Source organism: Garra rufa, chromosome 9, assembly GCF_049309525.1.
Source record: "Garra rufa chromosome 9, GarRuf1.0, whole genome shotgun sequence".
Lineage (NCBI taxonomy): Eukaryota > Metazoa > Chordata > Actinopteri > Cypriniformes > Cyprinidae > Garra > Garra rufa.
In genome coordinates, this window is record NC_133369.1 from 12,700,080 (window position 1) to 12,727,773 (window position 27,694).

The window sequence follows — 27,694 nt, forward strand, 5'->3', positions numbered from 1 at the left end:
ATTCTTTGATTCATTGATTCTTTGAAACCAAGTCCATAGATAGATTCAGATTGATTCAGTAATTGTTTGAGTTATTGATTCTTTGAAACCAAATCCATAGATAGATAAATTAATTGACTCAGATTGTTTTAGAGTTTTTAATTCTTTGATTCACTGATTCTTTGAAACCAGATAGATAGATAGATTCAATGATTGCTTGATTTTTTTATTCTATGATTGTTTCTTTGAAACTAGATAGATAGATAGATAGATTCAGATAGAATCATTGATTGTTTGAGTTATTGATTCATTGATTATTTGAAACCAAATCCATAGATAGATAGATAGATAGATAGATAGATAGATAGATTCAGATTGATTCATTGATTGTTTGAGTCATTTATTCTAATACTAATCATCTGAGAAAATAGATAGATAGATAGATAGATAGATAGATAGATAGATAGATAGATAGATTCAGATTGATTCATTAATTGTTTGAGTCATTTATTCTTTGATTCATTGACTCTTTGATTCATTGATTCTTTGAAACCAAATCCGTAAATAGATAGATAGATAGATAGATAGATAGATAGATAGATAGATTCAGATTGATTCATTGATTGTTTAAGTTATTGATTCTTTGATTCATTGATTCTTTGAAACCAAGTCCATAGATAGATAGATAGATTCAGATTGATTCAGTAATTGTTTGAGTTATTGATTCTTTGAAACCAAATCCATAGATAGATAAATTAATTGAATCAGATTGTTTTAGATTTGATTGATTGTTTGAGTTATTGATTCATTGATTATTTGAAACCAAATCCATAGATAGATAGATAGATAGATAGATAGATAGATAGATAGATAGATAGATAGATAGATTAGTTTATTCTTTGAAACCAAATCCATTTAAGAAAGGCCTGGCAAACATATACCAAAAAACATTACTGAACTCAAAATGACTCTCTGCAAAGGAACATTGTGCTCTAATTGAATTATAAGTGGAATAATTGCATAATTAGAATAATTTAATTTAATGACACAACTGATGGAAAGACTTTCAAATGCTATTTTGTAATATTTGCAAAACAGCATTGCTGTGCACTTTAAATGTCAGGCAAACACACAAAAAACATCACATCAGAGTTCATAGCCCTGCACCTAGTGTCCATTAAGTCATTTTGCACTTCTGTAATTTGGAGTTTGCGCTTTATTGCATTTCAGGACCACTATGCTGTTTACAAACAGGAAGCAAACTGGATAATTGCATTTTTTATGGTTGAAAATTCACACAAAACGACCATGTCCTTCTTAACAATCGATAATGATGATGTTGTTCTGCGTAAGGTGTTAAAGAGTTCTCAGTCCCCATTAAATAGTCTACAATGTGCAATTTGCTCTAAAAATGGATCCGGTGATTAACCATTACGGCTGAAGACTAAATTAGCCAGCATCTCTTTCTGATTTGAAAACAATAAGTCATTGTCTTTTAAGCTGTCAGTTAATTGTAACTCTGCTGAAATGCACAGCTACAGCTGGATGACACCTCATTCTCTTGTGAAGTCCCGAACGCTTTGGGCTTATATCTCAACACCGCAGGCATCAGTACCAGCCTCTGTTAATTATTTTAGAACATCGCTTCCAGGCTCCACATCATTCCGCATTATTATGACTGAAATTGTTGTTTTCTGAGTCTATTGTCTACTTGTTTTTGGCCTTCGCTGCTCCAATGGGAAGCGATTATGCACCATCTCACACATTCTAATGAAGCTATTATATTGTCCAGAATGTCTCGGTCGCCCACTCCAACTGGTAATGATGGAAAGCTAATGGTTTGTTTTTATTTTTGAAACAATGACAGGTCCAGTGGGAATGCATAAACCCCAAATATAAAGTCAAGAAGAAGAATTACAAGAACTCTGGGATTGTCATTCTGAATCAATGCAAGGTAATATTTTTTCATCATAAAATGATTCTCTCTAGAGGACCTTGTCTCCTCCCCGTAGGCCCTGTATTTCAAAAAGCGGCAGTGTCATGCTGTCAGCAGGGGCGTTGATGGTTACAGTAGATGGAGGTGGGAACTTCACACAGCTAGAAGTCATTCCATCCGGCTAAAATGTGAGATCCCGGCTCTGCAAATGGCCACTGAATTTGATCATAGTTGACATAAATTAGAAGCGATGAGAAGGAGATAGCATCATGAAAGTGCTTGAATTCACTATAACCTGTCCTTGTGTATCCACAGATAATTAAGATGCATTCCTTTCTGGACTACATCATGGGTGGTTGCCAAATACAGTTTACAGTAAGTCCAAGCAGATACCACTAAAGCTTTCTGAGTTAATTTGTCTGTGTTAATATCTATAAAACTAATCATCCATTATCATTTGTTTTCTCTGACTTTAGCATAGCCGCCAGTTTTGTTTAATGAATTGTTATTATTAGTCGGAGCACTCATGATTTATTATTCATTACCATGTACATACTAATGGGAACAGGCAAAACAAAGTGTCATTCTAAATGTTTATTTTTTTGCATAATTTATAAAGTAATAATTGTCCCACCTGCTTACAGCGCTGTTATTTTCGCATGCCACTTTTGTATGCACCGTAGTGTTTCATTATTTTTATTATCTGTCACAATATGTTCTTTCTGAGCTGCTCTCATGTACAGTCTCCTGACAGGTTTTTAGAGTTAGTTTCAATTAAATGGACCTCATGTTTGTTTTATGAAGTTATATAACATGCCGTTTTAATAAGTGTAGATATTTCTCTAGAAAGCAAACTGGTTGACCCCGCAAAAGTTTTTCTGCTTAAACAGAGACGGATCTTACTTTCAGACATATGATTAATGCGTTAATTGTTTAAATCATTTAATTACACTACCGCTCAAAAGTTTGGGATCAGTATGACTTGTAATGTTTTTAAAGAAGTCTTTTATGCTCATCAAGGCTGCATTTATTTGATTAGAAATACAGAAAAACAGTAATATTGCAAAATGATATTACAATATAGAATAATGTTTTTTAATTGAATATACTTTAAAATATATTCATTTTCTGTGATGCAAAGCTAAATTTTCATCAGCTGTCACTCCAGACTTAAGAGTCACATAATCCTTCAGAGATCATTCTAATATGCTGATTTATTATTAGAATTACCAATGTTGGAAACAGTTGTGCTGCCAAATATTTTGGAACCTGTGATTCTTTGATGAATAACAAGTTAAAAAGAACAGCATTTATTAAAAATATTAATCTTTTCTAACAATGTAAATTTATGCTATCACTTTTTATTAATTTAACACACCCTTGGTGAATAAAAGTATTAATTTCTTAAAAAAAAAAGAAAGAATAAAAAATTACTGACCCCAAACTTTTAAACAGTAGTGTATATTGTTATAAAACCTAAATAAATGCTGTTCTTTTTAACCTTTTATTGATCAAAGAGTTCTGAAAATACACAATGCTACATATTTTTCTACATTTTTGATCAAATAAACACAGCCTTGATGAGCATAAGAAACTTCTTTAAAACATTAAAAATCTTACTGATCCCAAACTTTTAAACGGTAGTGTATATGATTGTGTCAACATCAACTTGTGATCAAATGTAGTTAAACTTAATGAAGAAATAAAATGTAAGTTTTCAAAATTTTGGGTTGATAATAAAGCCTATTTCAAGATATTAGGTATAAACTACAGGTATTTACACCTGATTTAGTGTTAAATTGTCCATTTTTTTAATTTATTATCGATTGTCCTCCTAAAAAAGTTTCAGAACCATTACTTAAAGGGATAGTTTACCTAAAATTAAAAATTAGGTCATTAATTACTCACACTTGTGTTGTTGCAAACCCGTAAGACCTTCATTCATTTTTGGAACACAAATTAAGATATTTTTGATGAAATCCGAGAGCTTTCATGACAGCAACGCGACTACCACACTCATGGCCCAGAAAGATAGTAAGGACGTCATTAAAATAGTCCATATGTTAGTCCATCAGTGGTTCAGCATAGTGTTATGAAGCTACGAGTTGCTGTCTACACTCTTAAAAATAAAGGTGCTTTAAAGGGTTCTTCACAGCGATGCCATAGAAGAACCATTCTTGGTTACACAAAGAACCATTCAGTCAAAGGTTCTTTAAAATAACCATCTCTTTCTTACCTTTTTATATTCTGAATGTTTTATGGAACCATTTAGACAAAAAGGTTCTTCTATGGCATAGTGAAGCACCTTTATGAAAGATTATGGATTTCATAAAAAAATTATTTGTGTTCAGAAGATGAATGAAGGTTTAATTGGTTCGGAATGACATGAGGGTGAGTGAATTAATGACAGAATTTTAATTTTTGGGTGAACTATCCCTTTAAGATGACATGGGTTTTATGATCATTAAAAAATGGAGCTTTACTTTTAGTATATATTGGGAATATTATGTTAAGAGTCTGTCATAACTACATGCCAGGTATATTTTATCTACATTAATAGCCCCATGCCAACTTACACTCATGCATTTTACAGCTCTATACAATCTGTTTACTCGCTGTCAGTGCCGTTAAGAGACAGCGCTCTTTAGAGATTCTCCACATGGTATATACATTTTGAGTAATTAGCGTCAAAGCTAAAACACTACTTTAATTGCTGCTTGTCTTTTCAGGTAGCGATTGATTTCACAGCCTCTAATGGGGATCCTAGAAACAGTTGTTCGTTACACTACATCCACCCCTACCAGCCTAACGAGTATCTGAAAGCTTTAGTCTCAGTGGGGGAGATTTGCCAAGACTATGACAGGTGAGCAGGCTGAACAGCCAATCAAATCCCAACTTCAGCTCTCCAGGTTCTCGACTTTCTTTCATACACCAGTTGTTTAGGTTCACACATATGCGAGTCAGTTCTCTTTCTCAGAGAGTATTTTGACAGGAGAGTCCCAACATTGGGTTTTTTTTTTTATGTAATGTGTAGGCTGTCTAAAAAAAAAAAAATGTGTGATGTGATGTGAACGAAACAATGGGTCAAGGTTTGGCTGATTAGCATGGTCCCCAAACCTTGTAGATACAGAAGGCATCATTCACCATTGATGGCCATTCAAAAGTAACCATGTGTTCTGGCCAAAGAACATTTTTGACAAGAAAAAATATTAATATTGCATATGATAGTGGGTGTTTTACCCACAGTGGCATATTTTTTTTTAAACTGAAAGCCCTGGAGCACAGAGAGCAAAATGCAAGGTCATACATTTCTTTATATATGATGTTATGGTGCCTTGGAAGTTGGTCTGATAACCTAACCTTAGGAGATAACCTTAATATAAAAACACTGTCTGTTAAGTCAGTGACTGACTTGTTGCCGTAGGCACACAGAAGAAATGTGATGTCCTGAACTTCAGAGATTAAACTGGAAAAATAGTTTTAGTGATGTAACCAAGACACAACACGAAAAACTTAATTTACAATGCTTTTCACTTCAAACAGTAAATACTGTAGTGAGCGGTTAATTAGAATTTATGGAAAACATTGTTTTATTTTGATCCCTGTTTACATAGCTGCTCTGTTTTGCTATGTCACTAGCCCTGTTTTAATTAAAGAACTGTTAAAAACAATAAAACAAGGTCGGAGTTGCATTTTGACAGGCATTTTTCTCTATTTTATTAGACCTGTGGCCATTGCCCTTTAGAAACCCTGCAGCAGTTTTTGGATAACAAAAACTAAATCTAAATCCTGGCGATTTTTGACCACTGTAGCTGAGCTGTTATTTCAGCTTTCTGAAAGGTCATTCAAAAGCTCATTTCCAGCACCGCGTCGAGCTCCGGCATCACTCCAGAATGAGATGAATGTACATCCAGCAGGACGTTTGGTTGGGATGAAATATCTGAAATCACTGCGCTTGCTGATTTGGCAAGCACGAACAATAACAATTATGCAAATCTGTGTCCATTACAAATGAGCAGTGATGAGGGGCCATTGAGACAGGAAAGCATGATGGAAAATTTGGTAAGTAATCCCCAAGACTCTCGATTCACGCCAACTCTAATCTTCTGTCCGCTTTTGTTTCCATGCAGTGACAAAATGTTCCCAGCATTTGGCTTTGGTGCGCGGATACCTCCGGACTTCAAGGTATCTTCTCTAGCATTTATAACGATGGGATTTTTTCAGTAATGGGATGAAGAGTGAACGATGCTTCTAATTAGGCTTCTGCTATAGTAATGTATGAACTGATGTCAGCAGGTTCATTTTCCTCTGACAGATAATGTGCCTTTGTGCTGAGATGACAGTGTTACGCTTCAACAGTTTTTGACTAGATAGATTGAATATCTGGATGTACAGACTTAAAAATCTCTTTAAAATCTCTAAAAGAGAAGTGCCTTGAATCTTAAAGGGGGTACTGATCAGCGATATTGACCAGCTGAATGTACATTATCCTGCTTATTTCAAGACTACTGACTTCACATAAATAAATGTTTATAAAATATGAATTAAAGTTTGATTTATTATATGAGAAGACAGAGACAGCAATTGGCTTTAATAATGTTTAAGATGCTGGGATGTCAGAATTACATGATGACGTAAAAAGAACTGGTGAATCGTATTTAACTGTTTCATGGAAATGAAAAGTCAGAAAGAATTACCCCTCAGTGGCGGCTCCTGACAAATATCTCTGGGGGGGGGGGGGGGTAAAATTCAGATAGCCAACTTTACAGCATTACATTGCATTGTTTGATTTGGTTTCCCTGTTCCTAGATGGCAACATCAGGCATGAATTGTACAAACTGTACAGTAAAAAAAAAAAAAGCAATACTGCTTTACAATTAAAGACTTTTTATTTCTCATATTAAAACTGTAATTAATCAAATCTTTCCAGAACATCTTTGGCTGCCAATATGCAATCAATACAACTATTTAAAATTCAACATTTGGAGAATACAACATATAACATAAACAATGCACCATTTAATAACACACATCACTTGTATTGAAATTTTGCTTGCCTCTCTTTTAATACCTGCTTGATATTTAAATTTGGTCTGGGTGGTCCTAATTCTTTTAAAGCCAATTCATCCACATTGTTTCGACGACTGAACGGTAAATCCCTCAATGACACGATGGAGTTCAATTTGCTAGCCATGATGTTGATGTGGGTCTGGCGGTCTCGCTACCCGCGTGCGTGCTGTACATCTTCGAGCACGCATCAGTGCGTATTACGAAATCACGTTGGGGCGAGCCCTCCCTGTGCCCATTGAAATGCATTGTAGGGTCCAATATTTGAAAAAAAAAAATCTCACAATATAACTCTATGAGACCGGCTGGGGCGATTTTCAATCTGACTGAGATCGCCCCAAGGGGTCGGGGTTTTAGGTTGGAAAATGACGTTCAGGCTGTTGATTGTACCGTAATATGCAGACTAGGACCAGCAAAATAAGACTCTTTTTCTCCTCTCTTTTTTCGTGTGGGTCAAGGAGGGCGATGCACTATCGCCCACCATGGGCCAGCCGCCCCTGGAATTACTTCACATAAATTATTTTGGACTTCCCATCATATGGTGATTCGCACCTGAATGATTTAGCGTTTTGAATGAATCGGTTGAGTGAATAATACAAGGACTCATAAAGGCAGTCATGTTTAGCTTCTAAATGAATCGTTTGAGTGATTAATGACTCGTTTATAAAAAACCTGTGAAAAGTATCACATCAGAAACAAGTGATGAAAAAACACCAATTGTCGGGAAATAAAAAAAAATAAAAAATTTAATTCACAAAAACGTTTTTACACTCAGATGAGGTGGTTTTGCATGAAAAATAGTTAATGCGAATAATAGGAGATAGAAACGCATTTACTGAATTAATTTGTCCATGCAAATCAAAGTCATGTGACTTTGCGTGGTGCAAAAGGATAACTTGACTAAGCAGAGGACTGATCTCGTTGCACAGCATCTCAAATGCCATCAAAGTATTTCTTTATAATTGCCTCCCAGAACTGTCTTACACGACTGCTTTTTCAAACAGCAGGCATCTAAATCCGAAAGCAATGACCACATTTTATGTTGTTTCATCTGATCGTTAGGAGGCTCAAGTAATTTATTATATGTGAAAATTATATTCAGTGGCTTCTCCTATATTTCTTAGTGATATTCAGTGCCAGTTTTTTTTTAGGAAATTACGATTTTGTTCTCTTTAATTGGTGGATGGAAACAGTCGCAAATATTTTATGCAATGTTCCAATTTTGTGCACAAGTTGAATTCGCATCTTTGGATGGCAATGTAACTAATGAAGAGTCTATGCGCTTTTGGACTATATGTGGACCTGGACCACAAAACCATTCTCAAGTAGCACAAACATATTTGTAGCGATACCGGAAAATGCATGGTATGGGTCAAAATTAACAATTTTTCTTTTATGCCAAAATGTAATATTTTACTAATAATAAAGGTGATTTTCTCAATATTTTAATTTTTTTGCAGCCTCAGATTACAGATTTTCAAATAGTTGTATCTCAGCCAAATATTGCCCTATCCTAACAAACCATACATCAATGGAAAGCTTATTTAAACTTTTAGATGATGTATAAATCTCAATTTCATAAAATTGACCCTTATGACTGGTTACATACATAAAGCTCTTGGAAAGCTGCTCAACCAATCAGATTCAAAGAACTAACTAATGCACAATATATGGCTTAAATTATTCTCAAAGAGTATATTATTCATGCCACAAATAGTGTTTCTTTTTTCTTTCTTTTCCCCCAGGTCTCACATGACTTTGCAGTAAACTTCAACGAGGACAACCCAGAATGTGCAGGTATGATGGAGCATTCATCCCAATATTTTATCTATTTTTATCCAGACCATACATCTTAAATTATCTACTCAATGCTGATGCATTAACTTCCTCATGTGACCTTTGCCCACTGGGACTAAACTTCTTTAAGCCTCAACATAACATTGGCAAAGTCAAACAGCCCTTCAGTATAGTGTTGTCCCCCCCCCCCCCCCTCACAAAGGAGATCAATATATGCATAGCTGAATTACAGAGCTACGCTATTGACAAAGCTGGACACATTAATGTTTAATGCTGCTATAAAATATACAGCCTGAGGGGAATGTCTGAAGGAGGGAGGCCTGGCTGACGTTGTCACACCCTCCCCTTCCCCAATAATGAGCCATAACAGCTGGTAAAAATGACTGCCAGCACAAAAGCACATGTTTCAAAGCTTGGTGACATGCTTATGGCTGATGGCATTAGATCAGAACTTCTTGTTCAGAGTTTAAGGACATTGTTTAATATTGTAGGATACACGTTTACATATTTTATTGCAATTTATTACCACTCTGCTGTGCTGCAAAAGCAAGATTGTTTTTAGACCATAATCTCTTGGTAGGCTTGCATCATCACAACCTGTTTAAAGTTTGAAATTCATGTTTCCTAAAAAGGTGGATGCTATCAGAGAGTAAAGATGAAAATATAAGAACAATGAATGCTTGAAATACAATACCAGATGGGAAAGTAAAGTAATATAAATGATAATTTTGTCGTCTTGAGAAAGGCTCTGCCAATCCATCTATGCATTCAAATGTAACCCAACTCTCTTTGGGATGGTGTTGCCTTGGAAGTCAAGTCAGAAGATTTTGTATTTAGTTTGCTTCAGTTTGTGTTTGATACTTAGCTTTCCTATCATCCTTGTCTTCAGCCATAAGAAGGATAAATTGATCATCGCTCCAGTGTATTGGTGTCACTTGATTTCCCTTGCTATTTCTGTTCCACCTCTATCAGCGCAGACACACCAGGGTGGCGCCCAGAATGGGCACAGACCACTCAGCTTTTGATCAAGCAGCCAGGCCTGTCTCTTCCAGGAATAGCAAATATCTCGCAGCCCCACCAGGACACATGCCAGCCAATCTACCCAGAGCAGAGAGCACACCTTTCCGCCCTGGTATTGTCTAGAAAATCCAGCATGACAGTTTTGCACTTCCGACAAACCTGGACGAGACGCAAAATACGCTTGAATAGCGTGAATGACATTGGTGTGCAATTATAAGTAATTTTGACTAAATATTGACAACCTGTTGTAGACATTGTTTTCTTTCCATGAATGAAGCCAATTAGCAGTCTTCTCGCTCTTCCAAAGTCACTTCTTTTAAAAGTTTTGCTCATCTGTAGACCTTTGAGCAGTGGGGTGTAAACTTTCTACAATCAAGTAGTCAAGGTTTGACTGGTTAGTTAGCACTACCCTGCTGGTAGATGTCATGACTAAACCATTCTGCTGCCATACCAAACCTTGCCCATCATAGCCTTTCAAAAATATCCTTGAAAAACTTTTTTTTAGGAAACACAAAAATCACACATTGGAAAAAATTGCTTTCCATCATTTTTTTTTTTTAACTGTGTAAAAACTGCTGTTTAATGTTTCTTAATGGAGTCTCTTATGCTCATCAAGGTTGTATGTATTTGATCAAAAATACAGAAAAAAAACTTTATATTGTGAAATAATTTAGCAATTTCTAATATTGGTTTTCTATATAATATACTTTAAAATATAATTGTAATTAAAATATAAAATATAAGTGACACTGGAGACTGGAATAATGATGTTGAAAGTTCAGCTTTGCTTCACAGGAATAATTTATATTTTAAAGTATATTAAAATAGAAAACTTACACTCTAAAAAAAGTTGATTCAATTTAAAAAAGTAAGTGTTCGTGCTGCCTTAAAATTTGAAGTTTAGTCAACATGAAATGTTAAGTTGTACTACATGAAAACAGATATTTGAGTTGAGTGAACTTAAAATTTTAAGGCAGCACGAACACTTACTTTTTTAAGTTGAAAAAAGTTTTTAAGTTGTATTTTAAATTGCAATAATAGTTCACAAAATTAGAGTTTTTTTTTCTATATTTTCGATCAAATAAATGCAGCCTTGATGAGCATAACAAACAAAAAAATGTTTTGAAATCTTACTCATCCCAAACTTTTGAAAGGCAGTGTATATATACTGGGGTGCACATAAGTGGTACTCAGGTACATATGTGTGATCAAAAAAAAAAAAAAAAGGTGCTGTGTAAATAGAGCTGTTTAATGCACAATCACTGTTTTCAACTAACTCTAATAATCTATAAGATTTCCATTCAAAATGAAAGCATAAATCTAGACTACATTCTGCCGGTTTCAGAGTAAAACGCAAAAGTGCAATAATACTATTATTACTATTATTCATTATTTTGTTTTTTATAGCCATATTTAAAAGTTTGGTTTGGTAGTTCGGTACATTTTTAATTGTTTTGCATATCTTATGCGTATCAAGGCTTCATTTATTTGATCAAAATATAGCAAAAACAGTAATATTGTGAAATACATTTACAATGTAATGTTTTCTGTTTTAATATATTTTAAAATATAATTTATTCCTATGACAGCAAATTGTTCCAGTCTTAGTGTCATATGATCCTTCAAAAATCATTCTAATATGCTGATTTGCTCAAAAAACATTTCTTATTATTACAGTTAAAACAGTTGTGCTGCTTAATATTTGGAAAATGTATTACATTTTGTTCAGGAATCTTTGCTGAATAAAAAGCTAAAATAAACAGCATTTATTTGAAATAGCAATGTTCATTTTTAAAAGAAATTCTAAAAGTTTTATTCTAAAACATCTATTTAAATGCTTATACTTTAATTTTTATCAGATTAATGGATCCTTATTGAATAGATTTAAAATGTAAAAAAAAAAAAAAATTAATTAAACTTTTAAACACTAAACATTTACATGCTAGTGTATTTAATTAAATTTCTATAACATTTTTCCATGGTATCTAACAGAAGTATACAGTTGAAGTCAAAAGTTTACATACACCTTGCAGAATCTGCAAAATGTTAATTATTTTACCAAAATAAGAGGGATCATACAATATGCATGCTATTTTTGATTTAGTACTGACCTGAATAAGATATTTCACATGAAAGACATTTACATATAGTCTGCAAATTTATAAAAATGATCCCGTTCAAAAGTTTACATACACTTCATTCTTAATACTGTGCTGTTATCTGAATGATCCACAGCTGTGTTTTTTTTTTTTTGTTTAGTGATAGTTGTTTATGAGTCCCTTGTTTGTCATGAACAGCCCGCTGTTCTTCAGAAAAGTCCTTCAGGTCCCACAAATTCTTTGAGGGACTCATGCAACTATTACAGAAGGTTCAAACAAGGTAAATTAAGAGCCAGGGGTGTAAACTTTTGAACAGAATGAAGATTTGTACATTTTTCTTATTTTGCCTAAATAACATATTTTTTTTCATTTAGTACTGCCTTTCAGAAGAAAACAAGAAAACAAAATGTGACCCTGGACCACAAAACCAGTCTTAAGTCGCTGGGGTATATTTGTAGCAATAGCCAAAAATACATTGCATGGGTTAAAATTTTAGATTTTTCTTTTATGCCAAAAATCATTAAGAAATTAAGTAAAGTTCATGTTCCATGAAGATTTTTTGTAAAATTCCTACTGTAAACATATCAAAATGTAATTTATGATTTGTAATATGCATTGTTAAGAACCTAATTTGGACAACTTTAAAGGTGATTTTCTCAGTCTTTTTGATTTTTTTGCACCCTCAGATTTCTGATTTCAAATAGATGTATCTCGGCCAAATATTGTCCTATCCTAACAAACCATACATCAATAGAAAGCTTATTTATTCAGCTTTCATATGATGTATAAATCTCAGTTTTGACAAATTTAACCTTATGACTGGTTTTGTGGTCCAGGGTCACAAATAAGTAAAATTTACCCTGATCTTCAAATTCAAAAAGTTTTCACCCCACATACTGTAACTGTTCAGGACAAACAAGGGACTCATAAACAGCTATCACTAAACAAAGAAAGCAGCTGTGGATCATTCAGGTAACAACACAGTATTAAGAATCAAGTGTATGTGAACTTTTGATCAGAGTCATTTTTATAAATTCAACTATTATTTTCTCTTGTGGACTATATGTAAAAAAGTATTGTGAAATATCTTCTTCAGGTCAGTATTAAATACAAAAATAGCATTCATTTTGTATGATCCCTCTTATTTCGGTAGAATAATCAACAATTTGCTGATTCTGCAAAGTGTATATAATCTTTTGACTTTTGACAAAGTTTTTTTTTATAAGCTTAATAATATTACAATTTAGCAGAGAAAATGAAAATACTTTCACAAAACCATTTATTCCCATTCACGAAAGAATTGTTTTCTTCCATGTTTTATATCGACATGCCCTTTCGACTCAGGTATAGAATCTAGAATTCAGAGTTTGCCACTTGGTTGTTTGATAAATATGACATTTCTGATGTCCAAGGCCACAAAAATTCCCATGAGCAAGTGTGTCGAACACTTCTGAGTGTCACATGCTAGCCAAGGAACTGCCTTTGAGATGAATGAGTATATTTTTCTCCACATAGACCTCCTTGGCTGTAACTCATCAGAACATTTACACAATCTAGTGCCTTAAGGAGAATTTTGTTGGCCAATGCAATTACTGTAGACTGTAAGCAGAAATGGGGTGAAAAGGCAAAGAGCCCATTTAGATGATTACTGACACTGTGCAATGTGTGTGTGAGGTTTCCTCTGAGGGGTTTTGGGATGGTTCACATGCCAATGAGAGTCAATGAATCCTAGGTGGAACTCCCAAAGTGATATCACATCTAACAACGTTTACAGCTTTCTATTTGTGGAGGGTGATGGATTTTCGCTCATAGTGCTAACATAACAGGCAGACACAAGGGCACACGCACATCACATGGTGAGAGATTTCTCACAGCAGCAGTGTGAATTTGCCAAATGTGACTGACGATGCATGAAGACTTGGAAGGTGTTATGACGGAAGGACGGTTAATTCAAGCCTTTTTAATGTCATCGGCATGACTTATCCTTTAAAGCGACAGTGCAGGATGTCAGAGGTGAAGAGTCTATTAGGGTCCAGAGCGTCTCTTTGATTCCTCTTTGCGGGGAAGCCACTGAAGCGATTACATCCATTGACCTCCGCTTTGAAAGTCTTCTCATCTTAATTCTGCTGCCGCACAGCATGGCATGCTTTCACCTTTGAGCCATCGTTTGTGCGTGTTCAAGCTCACAGGTGTTAATTAAATGAAACAGTTGGAGACGTGGTGAGGAGAGACAGGCTGACCTTAAGATTCATCCTCAGCGAGTCAGTAAACAGCATTACCGCTTCATTGCGGAGATTGAGCCTTCACTGACACTCATTCCAGCCCTTTAAATGTATTGCACATATGTTTACATACCACATGCAGAATCTTTAAGCATTAAAAAATGAAAAATAAATTAAATTATCAAATATTATTATTTTAATATCATTGATATACTATTCTAGTTTTTATTAACATTTTGAATTATTTTTTTTTATTTTAATTTTAGTAATTTTTATAATTTTTTCCTTTGAAAAAACTCTAGTAAAAATTTAGTTTTTATTCTTAGTGTATTTTGTTTTAGCTTTAAAATGTAGTTTGTTATACATTTATATTTCAGTTTTTTTTATTCATGTAATGAAAATGTTTGTTATTTTTATATTTTTTTGTTACTTTAGTAGTTCAACTTAAACTACTCAAAATGAAAGTTTTTTTATTTTTTTATTTCAGTTAATGCGCTATTTGGGATTTTAGTTTTAGTTAACAATTGTTTATTTAGTTTTATTTATTTTAGTACATCAATTTAAACTAAACAAAAGTGATAAATATTGCCTTGACGACTATCTGAAATGAATTTATTATATATATATATATATATATATATATATATATATATATATATATATATATTAGACTAACTTAGACTAAACGAAAATGAAAAATATTGAAGTGAAATTAAGTTTTAAGTTTAAGATCTAAGTTTTTTTTTGTTTATTTCAAATAATGAAATAAAGTGTTTTTTTTTTTTTATTATTATTATGATTTTAGTTTTAGTTAACAATAATGACCCTAGTGTTTCGATAGTGAGTAGTCTGTACCTTCAAACTTCAGACTTGCCTTTTTAAACTTCACAGGTATCCAGGGTGTGGTAGAGGCCTACCAGAATTGCCTTCCTAAAATCCAGTTATATGGTCCCACAAACATTGCCCCAATCATCCAGAAAGTGGCTAACTTTGCCTCTGAGGAAATGCACACCAAAGAGGCGATGGTAAGTGTGTTTCTATTCCACCTCTCTTCATCTCTCAAGTTTCTCTTGTTCTAACTCTCCTTCCTTGCCTCGATGCAGCAATACTTCATCCTGCTCATCCTGACAGACGGTGTGATCACAGATATGGCGGACACCAGAGAAGCGATCGTCCATGCCTCTCACCTGCCCATGTCTGTCATCATCGTAGGAGTCGGAAGCGCAGATTTCACCGACATGGAGATGCTGGACGGTGATGACGGGATCCTTCGTTCACCTAAAGGAGAACCAGTGTTGCGTGACATTGTACAGTTTGTGCCGTTCCGTAACTTCAAACATGTGAGTTTACACAATTACATTATAAATGTGTTATATATATACACACACAGTCAAGCCCAAAATTATTCATACCCATGGCAAATTCTGACTTAAAGTTACGTTTATTCAACCAGCAAGTTTTTTTTATTTTTATTAGAAATGACACAGACACAGAAGGCATCATTGTGGAAAAAATTATTACTCATCTTTTAATTACATTTAAAAGTTGCATCTCCAAAATTATTCATACCCTTCTCAATAATCAATAGAAAAGCCTTTATTGGCTATTACAGCAGTCAAACGCTTTCTATAATTGCTGACCAGCTTTTTGCATGTCTCCACTGGTATTTTTGCCCATTCATCTTTAGCGTTGAGCACCAACTCTTTCAGGTTCCTTGCCATCACCCTGATCTTCAGCTCCCTCCACAGATTCTCAATTGGATTTAAGTCAGGACTCTGGCTGGGCCACTGCAAAACGTTAATGTTTTTGTCTGCTAACCATTTCTTTACCACTTTTGCTGTGTGTTTTGGGTCGTTGTCGTGCTGAAATGTCCACTGGTGCCCAAGCCCAAGTTTCTCTGCAGACTTCCTGATGTTGTTGTTGAGAATTTTGATGTATTGCTCCTTTTTCATGGTGCTGTTTACTGTGATTAGGTTCCCTGGTCCACCGGCTGAAAAACACCCCCAAAACATTAGGTTCCCACCACCATGTTTGACAGTGGTGATGGTGTTCTTAGGGTTGAAGGCTTCTCCTTTATTATGCCAAATGAAGGCTACATCATTGTGGCCAAACAATTCCATTTTTGTTTCATCTGACCATAAAACAGAAGACCAGAAGTCTTCTTCTTTTTCCAGATGAGCATTTGCAAAGGCCAAGGCGGGCTTTTGAGTGCCTTATCTGGAGAAGTGGTGTCCTCCTCGGTCTGCATCCGTGGAATCCAGTGGTGTGCAGTGTCTGTTGGACTGTCTGCTTTGAGATGTTGCCACCAGCAGAGCCCAGATTCATCAGGATGGCCTTGGTGGTGATCCTTAGATTCTTTTTTTTTTACCTCTCTCACTATCCTCCTGGCCAGCACAGGTGTCACTTTTTTGTTTTTCACCTGTTGAGTTGATTAAAACAGCTGTTCCCAATGAATCAGGGTAATTATGATGCTTTAGAACAGCTTGGACTATTTGGAATGGTATAGAACTTTGTTTTTTCCCATAAACTGTGGCAGTTTGCAAAGGGTATGAATAATTTTGGACATGCCACTTTTTGTTCAAATGTAAATAAAGGCTGAGAAATATATTTTTTTTATATCTTGTACATCGTCTTATTATCTTTTGGGAGAAGTCCGGTCAAAAAAAAACTTGCTGGTTGAATAAAAGTAACTTTAAGTCAGAATTTGCTAAGGGTATGAATAATTTCGGGTTTTGACTGTATATATATATATATATATATATATATATATATATATGTGTGTGACCCTGGACCACAAAACCAGTCATAAGGGTCAGTTTTTTAAAATTGAGATTTGTACATCATCTGAAAGTTGAATTAATAAGCTTCCTATTTGATGTATAGTTTGTTAGGATATGACAATATTTAACCGAGATACAACTATTTGAAAATCTGGAATCTGAGGGTGCAAAAAAAAAAAATCTAAATATTGAGAAAATCGCCTTTAAAGCTGTGCTACTTAAGACTGGTTTTGTGGTTCAGGGTCACATATATAGTGTGTTGGTATAATTGTTTGAATTATAATTTATGGCCAGAAACGAGGTTGAAATCATGGGCGTAACTTGTTTATCATGTCTATTTAGTTGTAAGTACATAGTGTTTCAGAGCCTCAGAGATCATTTCATAACCCACGTCTGAGCTCCCTTTTCTTGCAGTGGAAAGTTAAAATGATTATACATGCAGCTGAACTGTAGATCATGCTCTTTAATCAATGCATCGCTATGCAGAGGTTTTCATCCTGCATCTTTATAATGTCTGAAGTACCTCTAAGGAGAATCTCTCCTGGTTAATTACTTCTCCTTCTCACATTTCCCACCCAGTCTCGGAGCAATCTAATAACCTTTAGCTTGACTGCTCCATTAATTACCACATCTACTGCTGGCCCCTGGTTGAAAACAAACCGCAGAATGCAGAGAGACGCGTTGCCTCTTGAGTGAGTTAACTAGAGTGTGACAAACCCCACTCTTTTTGTTGCTATAGAAGGCTGTGTGTTTTTTAATAAAGAGCCGAGAGGTTGTCTGAGGAATTTTCTGAAAATTACCATTACGAGTCAAAAGTTTTTGAACAGTAAGATTTTTTTGTTTTTTAAAGAAGTCTCTTCTGCTCACCAAACCTGCATTTATTTGGTCCAAAGTACAGCAAAAACTGTAAAATTGTGAAATATTTTTACTATTTAAAATAACTATTTGAATCTATTTTAAAATATAATTTATTCCTGTGATCAAAGCTAAATTTTCAGCGTCATTACTCCAGTCTTCAGTGTTACATGATCCTTCAGAAATCATTGTAATATGCTGATTTGCTGTTCAAGAAACATTTTTTATTATTATTATAAATGTTTTAAAACAGCTGAGTACATTTTTTTTTTCAGGATTCTTTGATGACTATAAAGATCCAAAGATCAGCATTTATCTGAAATAAAAAGCTTTTGGGACATACACTATACCATTTAAAAGTCAGTATAATTTTCTGGGGGGGAAATTATAGAAATTAATACTTTTATTTAGCCATGATGCTTTAACTTGTTCAAACGTGATGATAAAGACATTTATAATGTTACAAAAGATTTCTATTTTAGATAAATGCTGTTCTTCTGAACTTTCTATTCATCAAAGAAACCTGAAAAATTCTACTCAGCTGTTTTCGTGTGTTTTTTTGTGCAGCAAATCAGAATATTAGAATGATTTCTGAAGGATCATGTGACTGGAGTAATGATGCTAAAAATTCAGCTCTGAAATCACAGGATTAATTTTTTTTAAAAAATATATTCAACAGTTATTTTAATTAGTTAAATTATGGATCAAATAAATGCAAGCTTGGTGAACATAAGACACTATTTAAAAAAAAAAAACTGCTTTTTTAAACTTTTTATTCATTAAAGAATCATGAAAAAATCAGTATATTAAAATTATTTCTGAAGGATCATGTAGCACTGAAGACTGGAGTATTGTTCGATGAAAATTCAGCTTTGCATCACAGGAATAAATAGAAAAACATTATTTTAAACTGTAATAATATTTCACAATATTACAGTTTTTTTCTATATTTTTGATTAAGTAAAAACTCTCGATAAGCATTATATAATTTTTTTGGACAATTTGAATTTGAGTTTTTTTTTCAGGTGTTTTGTGGTTCAGGTGTTACATAACCATATTAAACTGTTTTATTACAACAGTCAACATATGTGACCCTGAACCACAAAACCATAAGGGTCAATTTTTTGAAATTGAGATTTATACATCATCTGAAAGCTGCAAAGCTGGTTTGTTAGGATAGGACAATATTTGGCCGAGATACAACTATTTGAAAATCTGAAATCTGAAATCTGAGGTTGCAAAAAAAAACTATTTGAAAATCTGGAATGTGAGGGTACAAAAAAAATCTAAATATTGGGAAAATCGCCTTTAAAGTTGTCCAAATGAAGTTCTTAGCAATGCATATTACTAATCAAAAATTAAGTTTTGATATATTTACGATAGGAAATTCACAAAATATCTTCATGGAACAGAATCATCTCTGATGATTTTTGGCATAAAAGAAAAATCTATAATTTTGACCCATACAATGTATTTTTGGCTACTGCTACAAATATACCAGTGCTACTTATGACTGGTTTTGTGGTCCAGGGTCACATCTAGAACACATAATGAATGAATCTACATTTGACATGGCTTGTCTCTAAATGTGACAGAGTGTCCATAGGAGCCAAAGTGACAGTTTATTGGAATCCTCCCGGGAAATGTGCCAAGACTTGTTTTCTTTCCAGACATGTACTGTACTGATAGCCCCTGACAAACAACACCATCTCAGCCATGTCTCCCTATCTGAGAATCTCCTCTCCTCCATCTAATTGGCCAGCAGGGGTTGTAGGGGCTTGACATGGCTATCCTCTGATTTTCTTCTCAGCGTCTTTGAGTCACAGGAGTCACTTTTGCTCGAATTCAGGATGTTTTTCATCACCGTGCATGTGGGTTTCCGCAAGTACAGTATCTTCACACATCATTAGCGCAGGAATGGCAAACCAGACCAGATGGCAAAATGAATAAATGGGCCTGCGAATATTTGATTCACTCTTCTTCTACTTCTTCTCAGGCCTCTCCTGCTGCTTTGGCAAAAAGTGTCTTAGCCGAAGTCCCAAACCAGGTGGTGGACTATTACAACAGCAAGGGGATCAAGCCCAAGTGCCCCAGCGAGTATGAGTCTTCCAGGACGTTTGGCCACTGAAGCGCTCGTGACAAACACTAGCACGTTTCTGTGAATTTGAACCCTGATCTGTTCTACTTTGTTTCGTTTGCATGCGTAGCCTGTGAGGCTTGCATAGGTGTTGCAATGCTACCGTTCCTATTATGTACATGTGTACATGTACAGACTTACAACCACGAAGAAAGCAAAAACTCAAAAAGTCCTACCGATGTAAGCATGATGAATGGGATTAGTTGAAGAATAGTTGGATTATCTGTTGTTTTCTTTTCTATAAAGATTTATTGAGATTTTGCTAAATTTCGTAATGTTCTTACATTGTAAAGCATTTTGGATTTTAGAGAATGAATAGCTATTTGAATTAGAATATCTGTGGACATTCAGGCTTTCTTTTTTCTAGATTTCTGTTCTTTTTTCGCAGATGCAGGGCCAGATGCATGATTGTATTTTGCATGTTAATAATAATCCAGCCTCGTTTTTCTACCGGTTCCTTTCGGGGCCTGTTATATGATTTTATGTGAAGCTGCTCTTCTGAAACATGTCCACAAATAACAATAGAATGAAGTATTTTTTGGTAGTTATAAGTGATGATGTAACAAATTGTTTGAAAATAAAGTTTGTGTTATGAATGATGCATTTTTGTGTGGATTCTGAAACAACCAAACAAACATTTCATGTCAACTGATGTTGTGATAATATTAGAGAATTAGAGACCCCCCCCCCCCCCCCCAAAAAAAAGTTACTTTATGACTATATTTTCAACGAAAAAATAGATGTTTTATGCCACCAATCTCTAAAAAAAAAAAATACTACATGGCCCAGTTTCACAGACAGAGTTTCAGAGACATAGACTAAGCCAGGATTAGACCATAGTTTAATTAGGACATTTAAGTAAATTTTATAAACGTGCTTTGAAAAAAAACATCACTTGTGTGCATCTTGAGACAAAACAAAGGCACTGATATATTTTTGGCAGATAGTTTGACTAAAATGCACTTAATTTTGAATTTTTTTTCTGAAAACAAGACAACCATTTTTACTCATCAAGAAAATCCTTCTTGATTTAAGAATTTTTAGATATTTTGACTGGAAACAAGACAAAAAATCTCTGCAAACTAGAAAAGCATTTTTTGCACTTGCAAATATAGGTTATGAAGTCAGAATTGTGAAATATAACCTCAGAATTCTGACTTTTTCTCAGAATTGAGTGATGTAAACTCAAAATTAAGAGTGATAAAGTCAGTGAGAAATTTTGCGAGAATCTTTCTCACATACAACTTTGTATCTCTCAATTCGTAATTTATATCTTGCAATTCTGACTTTCTTTTTCTTAGAATTGTGAGATACAAACTTGCAATTCTGAGAACATGTCAGTCCTTTTCCCCCCTCAGAATTGAACATTATTACTCACAATTGTGAGATTTAAACTCAGAATTGTGAGATACAACATTTTTCGCTAATTTTCGGACTTTATAACTCTTTATTGTGAATTCACGCAATTCAAAGTAAAAAAGTCAGAATAAACTTGCAGTACTTTCTCAGAATTGCATGATATATGTTACAAAGTCAGCATGATATTACATGATATAAACTCACAATTGCAAGAAAAAAATCTCAGAATTGTGAGATTTGAACTCACAATTTTGAATATTTTTCTTTGCAATTGCGAGTTTGTTTCTCACAATATTGACTTTATAACTCGCAAATGCAAGTTATAAAGTCAGAATTGTGAAATATAACCTCGCAATTCAGACTTTTTTTTCTCAGAATTGCGTGATGTAAACTCACACTTAAGCGTTATCAAGTCATAACTGCAAGTTTATATCTCACATTTATATTTCACAATTCTAAGTAAAGAATTGCGGAATTCAGAATTGCGAGATGCAAACTTGCAATTGTGAGAGAAAAAAAGTTGAAATTGTGAGATAAAAAGTCTAAATTATCTTTATTTTTTATTCAGTGGCTGAAATGGGCTTCCATAATATACCCTATATATATAGCTTGTAAAAACTCAAAAGTAAAATACAGATTATCATTCTAGGCTGCGTTTCCCAAAAGCATTGTTAGCTAACTATGGTCGTTAGTTCTACTGAACTCTATTGGTAACAACGGAACTAGCGACCATAGTTGCTTTTGTGAAACGCATCCCTGATAAATATTTTTTGTTACATTTTCACAATACTCACTTGAATGATTTTATTTCCTTTATCGTTTCAACCGTACACTCTTAAAAATAAAGGTGCTTTAAAAGGTTCTTTACAGTGATGCCATAGAAGAACCATTTTTGGTTCCACAAAGAACCATTCAGTCAAAGGTTATTTAAAAAACCATCTCTTTCTTACCTTTTTATAATCTGAAGAACCTTCTTTCACCACAAAGAACCTTTTGTGAACAGAAAGGTTGTTCAGATGTTAAAGGTTCTTTATGGAACCATTTAGACAAAAAAGGTTCTATGGCATCGTGAAGCACCTTTATTTTTAATAGTGTAGAAACTGAAACTAGCGTGCAAGAGTGTAAGATATTCAAAACAACAAGACTTACTGTCTAACAACAGGACTGTTGAAAAAGCACTTTATAAGTTGGCCTATATTTTACAAGTGGTACACTTTCTAATGAGATTTCATTTTGTCATCGCAGTAGACAGTTCTTCAGTTCTAGGCTCACAAAGCTGAGAAATGTATTTTAGAAACTGCTAGACAAGCTCATTATAGGCAATGTCAGGGGACAATTTTTCATAAGCATAAAACACAAAAAGCATCAACATGTGTACGGATCCTCATACTGTCATAATGCAGGCTGACAGACTTGCCATGAACCTCTGATGAGCCGCTGCGCTCCCACACAACTGCTTAGGGACTTCACACACTTCAGCTTTCCCCTGAAGACCAGCTACTAATTTATACTGAAGCCTTTGAATGTATATCTTTACTCCAACTGAATCTCAACAGATCCGCTGAGTCAGTTAATCATGGTGCACATGGACTAACTAAATTGTAGTTTTTTGGTAGTGTTAAAATAATAGTTCACTTACAGAATAAAATTGTCCTGATAATTTACTTACCCCCATGTCATCTAAGATGTTCATGTCTTACTTTTTACAGTTGAAAAGAAACTGAGGTTTTTTAGGAAAACATTTCAGGATCTTTCCCCATATAGTGGACTTCAATGGGGATCAGGGGGTTGAAGGTTCAAATTGCAGTTTTAGTGTGAGTTTAAAATAGCCTACCAAAGATCAAAACTATAGATTTATATGTGACCCTGGACCACAAAACCAGTCTTAAGTCGCTGGGGTATATTTGTAACAATAGCCAAAAATACATTGTATGGGTCAAAATTATTGATTTTTCTTTTGTCAAAAATCATTAGGAAATTAAGCAAAGATCATGTTCCATGAAGATTTTTTGTACAATTCCTACTGTAAACCTATCAAAATTTAATTTTTGAATAGTAATATGCATTGTTAAGAACTTAATTTGGACAACTTTAAAGGTTATTTTCTCAGTATTTTGATTTTTTTGCACCCTCAGATTCCAGATTTTCAAATAGATGTATCTCAGCCAAATATTGTCCTATCCTAACAAACTATACATCAATAGAAAGCTTATTTATTGAGCTTTTATATGTTGTATACATCTCAGTTTTGTAAAATTTAACCTTATGACTGGTTTTGTGGTCCAGGGTCACATATTGATTTAATCACGTTTTAATGTTTCCACATTTCTTGCTAATCTTTTTTTTTTAATGTGTTATAACAAAGTTATAATGCAAGTTATAAAGTCAGAATTGTGAAATATTTTAATTCTGACTTTTTTCCCTCAGAACTGGGTGATGTAAACTCACAATTAAGCAAGTTTGTATCTCGCAATTCTGACTTGTTTTTCTTAGAGTTGTGAGATATAAACACGCAATTCTGGGAACATATCAGTCCTTTATCCCTCTCAGAAATGGACTTACAATTGTAAGATATAAACTCCACAAATTGCGAGAAAAAAGTCAGAATTGCGAGATACAAACTTGCATGTGAAAAATGCAAATTTCGAGTTTATAGCCCACTCTTTATAACTTTATAACTCTTAATTGTGTTTACATTATGCAACTCTGAGAATAAAAGTCTGAACTTTTATGTGTTATGACGAAGTTATAATGCAAGTTATAGTCAGAATTGTGAAATATTTTAATTCTGACTTTTTTTCCCTCAGAACTGCGTGATTTAAACTAACATTTAAGAGTTATAATGTTTTGAGAGGCTTTTTTTTTTTTTTTTTTTTTGTATCTCGCAATTCTGACTTGTTTTTCTTAGAGTTGTGAGATATAAACACGCAATTCTGGGAACATACCAGTCCTTTTACCCTCTCACAAATGGACTTGTAAGATATAAATTCCAGTTTGCAAGAAAAAAAGTCAGAATTGTGAGATACAAACTCGCATGCAAAAAAAGTAACACTAAATTTCTTGCAAATTTCGAGTTTATATCCCACTCTTCTTAATTTATAACTCTTAATTGAGCTTACATTATGCAACTCTGAGGAAAAAGTCTGAATTGCAAGTTTAAAGTAGCCTACCAAAGATCACAACTATAGATTTATACTGATTTAGTCATGTTATGTTTTTTTATGCATTATAATAAGTTCCACATTCCTTGCTAATCTTTTTTTATGTGTTATAACAGAATTATAATGCAAGTTATAAAGTCAGAATTGTGAAATATTTCAATTCTGATTTTTTTTCTCACAACTGCATGATGTAAACTCACAATTAAGAGTTATGAAGTCAGAATAGTGAGAATTTTGCAAGACGTTTTTTTTTTATCGCATTCAACTTTATATCTCGCAATTCTGACTTGTTTTTCTTGGAACTGTAAGATATAAACTCGTAAATCTAAGAACATATCAGTCCTTTTTCCCTCTCAGAAATGGACTTACAATTGTAAGATATAAACTCTAAATTGCGAGAAAAATGTCAGAATTGCGAGATACAAATTTGCATGAGAAAAAAAGTCTCGCTAAATTTCTTTTAGTTTATTCTTTTATTTTAAGTTTATATCCCGCTCTTCTGACTTTATAACTCTTAATTGTGCTTACATTACACAGCTCTGAGAAACAAAGTCTGAGCTGTGAGTTTAAAATAGCCTACCAAAGATCAAAACTATAGATTTATATTGATTTAAAGTTTTTTTTAATGCATTATAATAAGTTCCACATTTCTTGCTAATCTTTTTAACGTGTTATAACAAAGTTATAATGCAAGTTATGAAATCAGAATTGTGAAATATTTAAATTCAGATTTTTTTCTCAGAACTGCGTGATGTAAACACAATTAAGAGTTATCAAGTCAGAATAGTAAATTTTGTGAGACTTTTTTTTATCGCATTCGAGTTTGTATCTCACAATTCTGACTTGTTTTTCTTAGAATTGTAAGATTTAAACTCGTTAATCTGAGAACATATCAGTCCTTTTTCCCTCTCAGAAATGGACTTACAATTGTAAGACATAAAGTCCAATTTGCGAGAAAAAAAGCCTCGCTAAATTTCTTGCAAATTTCGAGTTTATATCCCACTCTTCTTAATTTATAACTCTTAATTGTGCTTACATTATGCAACTCTGAGAAAAAAGTCTGAACTGCAAGTTTAAAGTAGCCTACCAAAGATCACAACTGTAGATTTATATTGATTTAGTCATGTTATAATGTTTTTTATGTATTATAATAAGTTCCACATTCCTTGCTAATCTTTTTTAATGTGTTATAACAGAATTATAATGCAAGTTATAAAGTCAGAATTCTGAAAGATTTTAATTCTGACTTTTTTTTCCTCAGAACTGGGTGATGTAAACTCACAATTAGGAGTAATAAAGTCAGAATAGTGAGAATTTTGAGAGACTTTTTGGGGGGGGGGCTTTTTTCAGATATAAACTCGCAATTCTGAGAACATATCAGTCCTTTTTCCCTCTCACAAATGGACTTACAATTGTTAAGATATAAACTCCACAAATTGCGAGAAAAAAGTCAGAATTGCGAGATACAAACTTGCATGTGAAAAAAAGTCTTGCTAAATTTCTTGCAAATTTCAAGTTTATATCCCGCTCTTCTGACTTCATAACTCAATTACAACTCAACACAACTCTGAGAAAAAAAGTCTGAACTGCGAGTTTAAAATAGCCTACCAAAGAACAAAACTATAGATTTATATTGATTTAACCATGTTTTAATGTTTTTAAATGTATTATAATAATAACCACATTTCTTGCTAATCTTTTTTATTGTGTTATAACAAAGTTATAATGCAAGTTATAGTCAGAATTGTGAAATATTTTAATTCTGACTTTTTTCCCCTCAGAACTGGGTGATGTAAACTCACAATTAAGCAAGTTTGTATCTCGCAATTCTGACTTGTTTTCCTTAGAGTTGTGAGATATAAACACGCAATTCTGAGAACATATCAGTCCTTTTTTCCCTTTCAGAAATGGACTTATAATTGTAAGATATAAACTCCAAATTGAAAAAAAAGTCAGAATTGTGAGATACAAACTCGCATCCGAAAAAAAAGTCTCGCAAAATTTCTTGCACATTTCGAGTTTATATCCCGATCTTCTGACCTCATAACTCTAAATTGTGCTTACATTACATCTGAGAAAAAAAAGTCTGAATTGTGAGTTTAAAACAGCCTACCAAAGATCAAAACTATATATATGCTAATCTTTTTTTTTTTTTAAATGTGTAGTAACAATATAATACAATAAAACAATACAATATCTGTTCTTGTCTTAGGACAACTTTGATTAACTTTTTTGATCCACTTCAAATGTTGACTACTGTATATTTTGTACATACTTTTTCTATATTTTACAAATGTATCTGAAAAAATATATATTTTGTTGTATGGGATGCAGCTGCACAAAACAATAAAATAAATAAAACAGTTCCCAAATACCCTGGTGGTGAAAGCATTGCCCTCCAAATGGCTCTAAATCTCTAAAACTACCTCACGACTGCTGTGTCACATTTATTTATTCAGTGTAACACGAGGAAAATCGCCAAAACCGCATCCTCATATTAGTCTCTGAAGGCTTTAGTGCTACTTCATTATCTCATTTGTTCTCAATCAACGGGAGCATGTCGTGACTCCCTAAAAAGCCTGCATGGGTCATTGCTGTTTTATTGGGTCCATCATTGATCTGCCACTCGAGGACAACTGCAGGATCCTACATCATTAGACCGATGCGTTCTGAAGAGCTTTTGTCACTGATTGGCTCAGATTGTGTTGTTGTCATGGAGATCAGCGGCCCAGCCTGCGGTTTGACGTGTAACGCGAGAGAAATTCAAAAAAAAAAAAAAGTATGAATATAAAAAGAAAGTAATGTCCCGGTTCAATAGCATCATTTTCTTCAGAGTACAACTGCAATAAGAATATAAATCCAGTCATCAAAAGAAAAAAAAAGGCCAGATTCTGTGACTAACATCTGTGAGAAAATATTATTTTGGAGTTTTCCATTCTCTCACTTTAAACTAAACATAAACAGATGCATACAACTAATTAGAATTAACAAGACATGAAATCAAATGGTAATTTGACATGTAGCAATTAATTCTGTGTGCATACTCAGTATACTTGTCTTAAATTCACCAATCAACAGCATCTCGAACAATGACCCTACTGGCATCTGCCTTGTAATTATAAGGCAACAAGCTTGTCTCGGCCCAATTTGCTAAGTGATTAAAACTTCCAAGAATTTCTTTTGTTTCAGCAGTAGTTTATAAATAGTCTAAAGACAGGTATTAGTCTAATGAGGGTCTAGTCTCGAGGAAGAGATGCGTGATTGGAGCTGATTAGCTTCACT

The 27,694-nt window shown here is 33.8% G+C and overlaps 1 protein-coding gene across 1 annotated transcript in view; it reads left to right on the plus strand.

Annotated features, from left to right (window-relative positions):
• Positions 1-20,479, plus strand: part of cpne4a (copine IVa) — a 70,859-nt gene extending 50,380 nt beyond the window's left edge. The window contains exons 9-16 of the mRNA XM_073846496.1: positions 1,847-1,933; positions 2,231-2,290; positions 4,645-4,778; positions 6,046-6,100; positions 8,728-8,779; positions 15,012-15,145; positions 15,224-15,460; positions 19,752-20,479. Coding sequence (XP_073702597.1) covers positions 1,847-1,933; positions 2,231-2,290; positions 4,645-4,778; positions 6,046-6,100; positions 8,728-8,779; positions 15,012-15,145; positions 15,224-15,460; positions 19,752-19,883 — 891 coding nt within the window. The 3' untranslated portion in view covers positions 19,884-20,479. The remainder of the gene's footprint in view (positions 1-1,846; positions 1,934-2,230; positions 2,291-4,644; positions 4,779-6,045; positions 6,101-8,727; positions 8,780-15,011; positions 15,146-15,223; positions 15,461-19,751) is intronic.
• Positions 20,480-27,694: the final 7,215 nt, after the last annotated feature.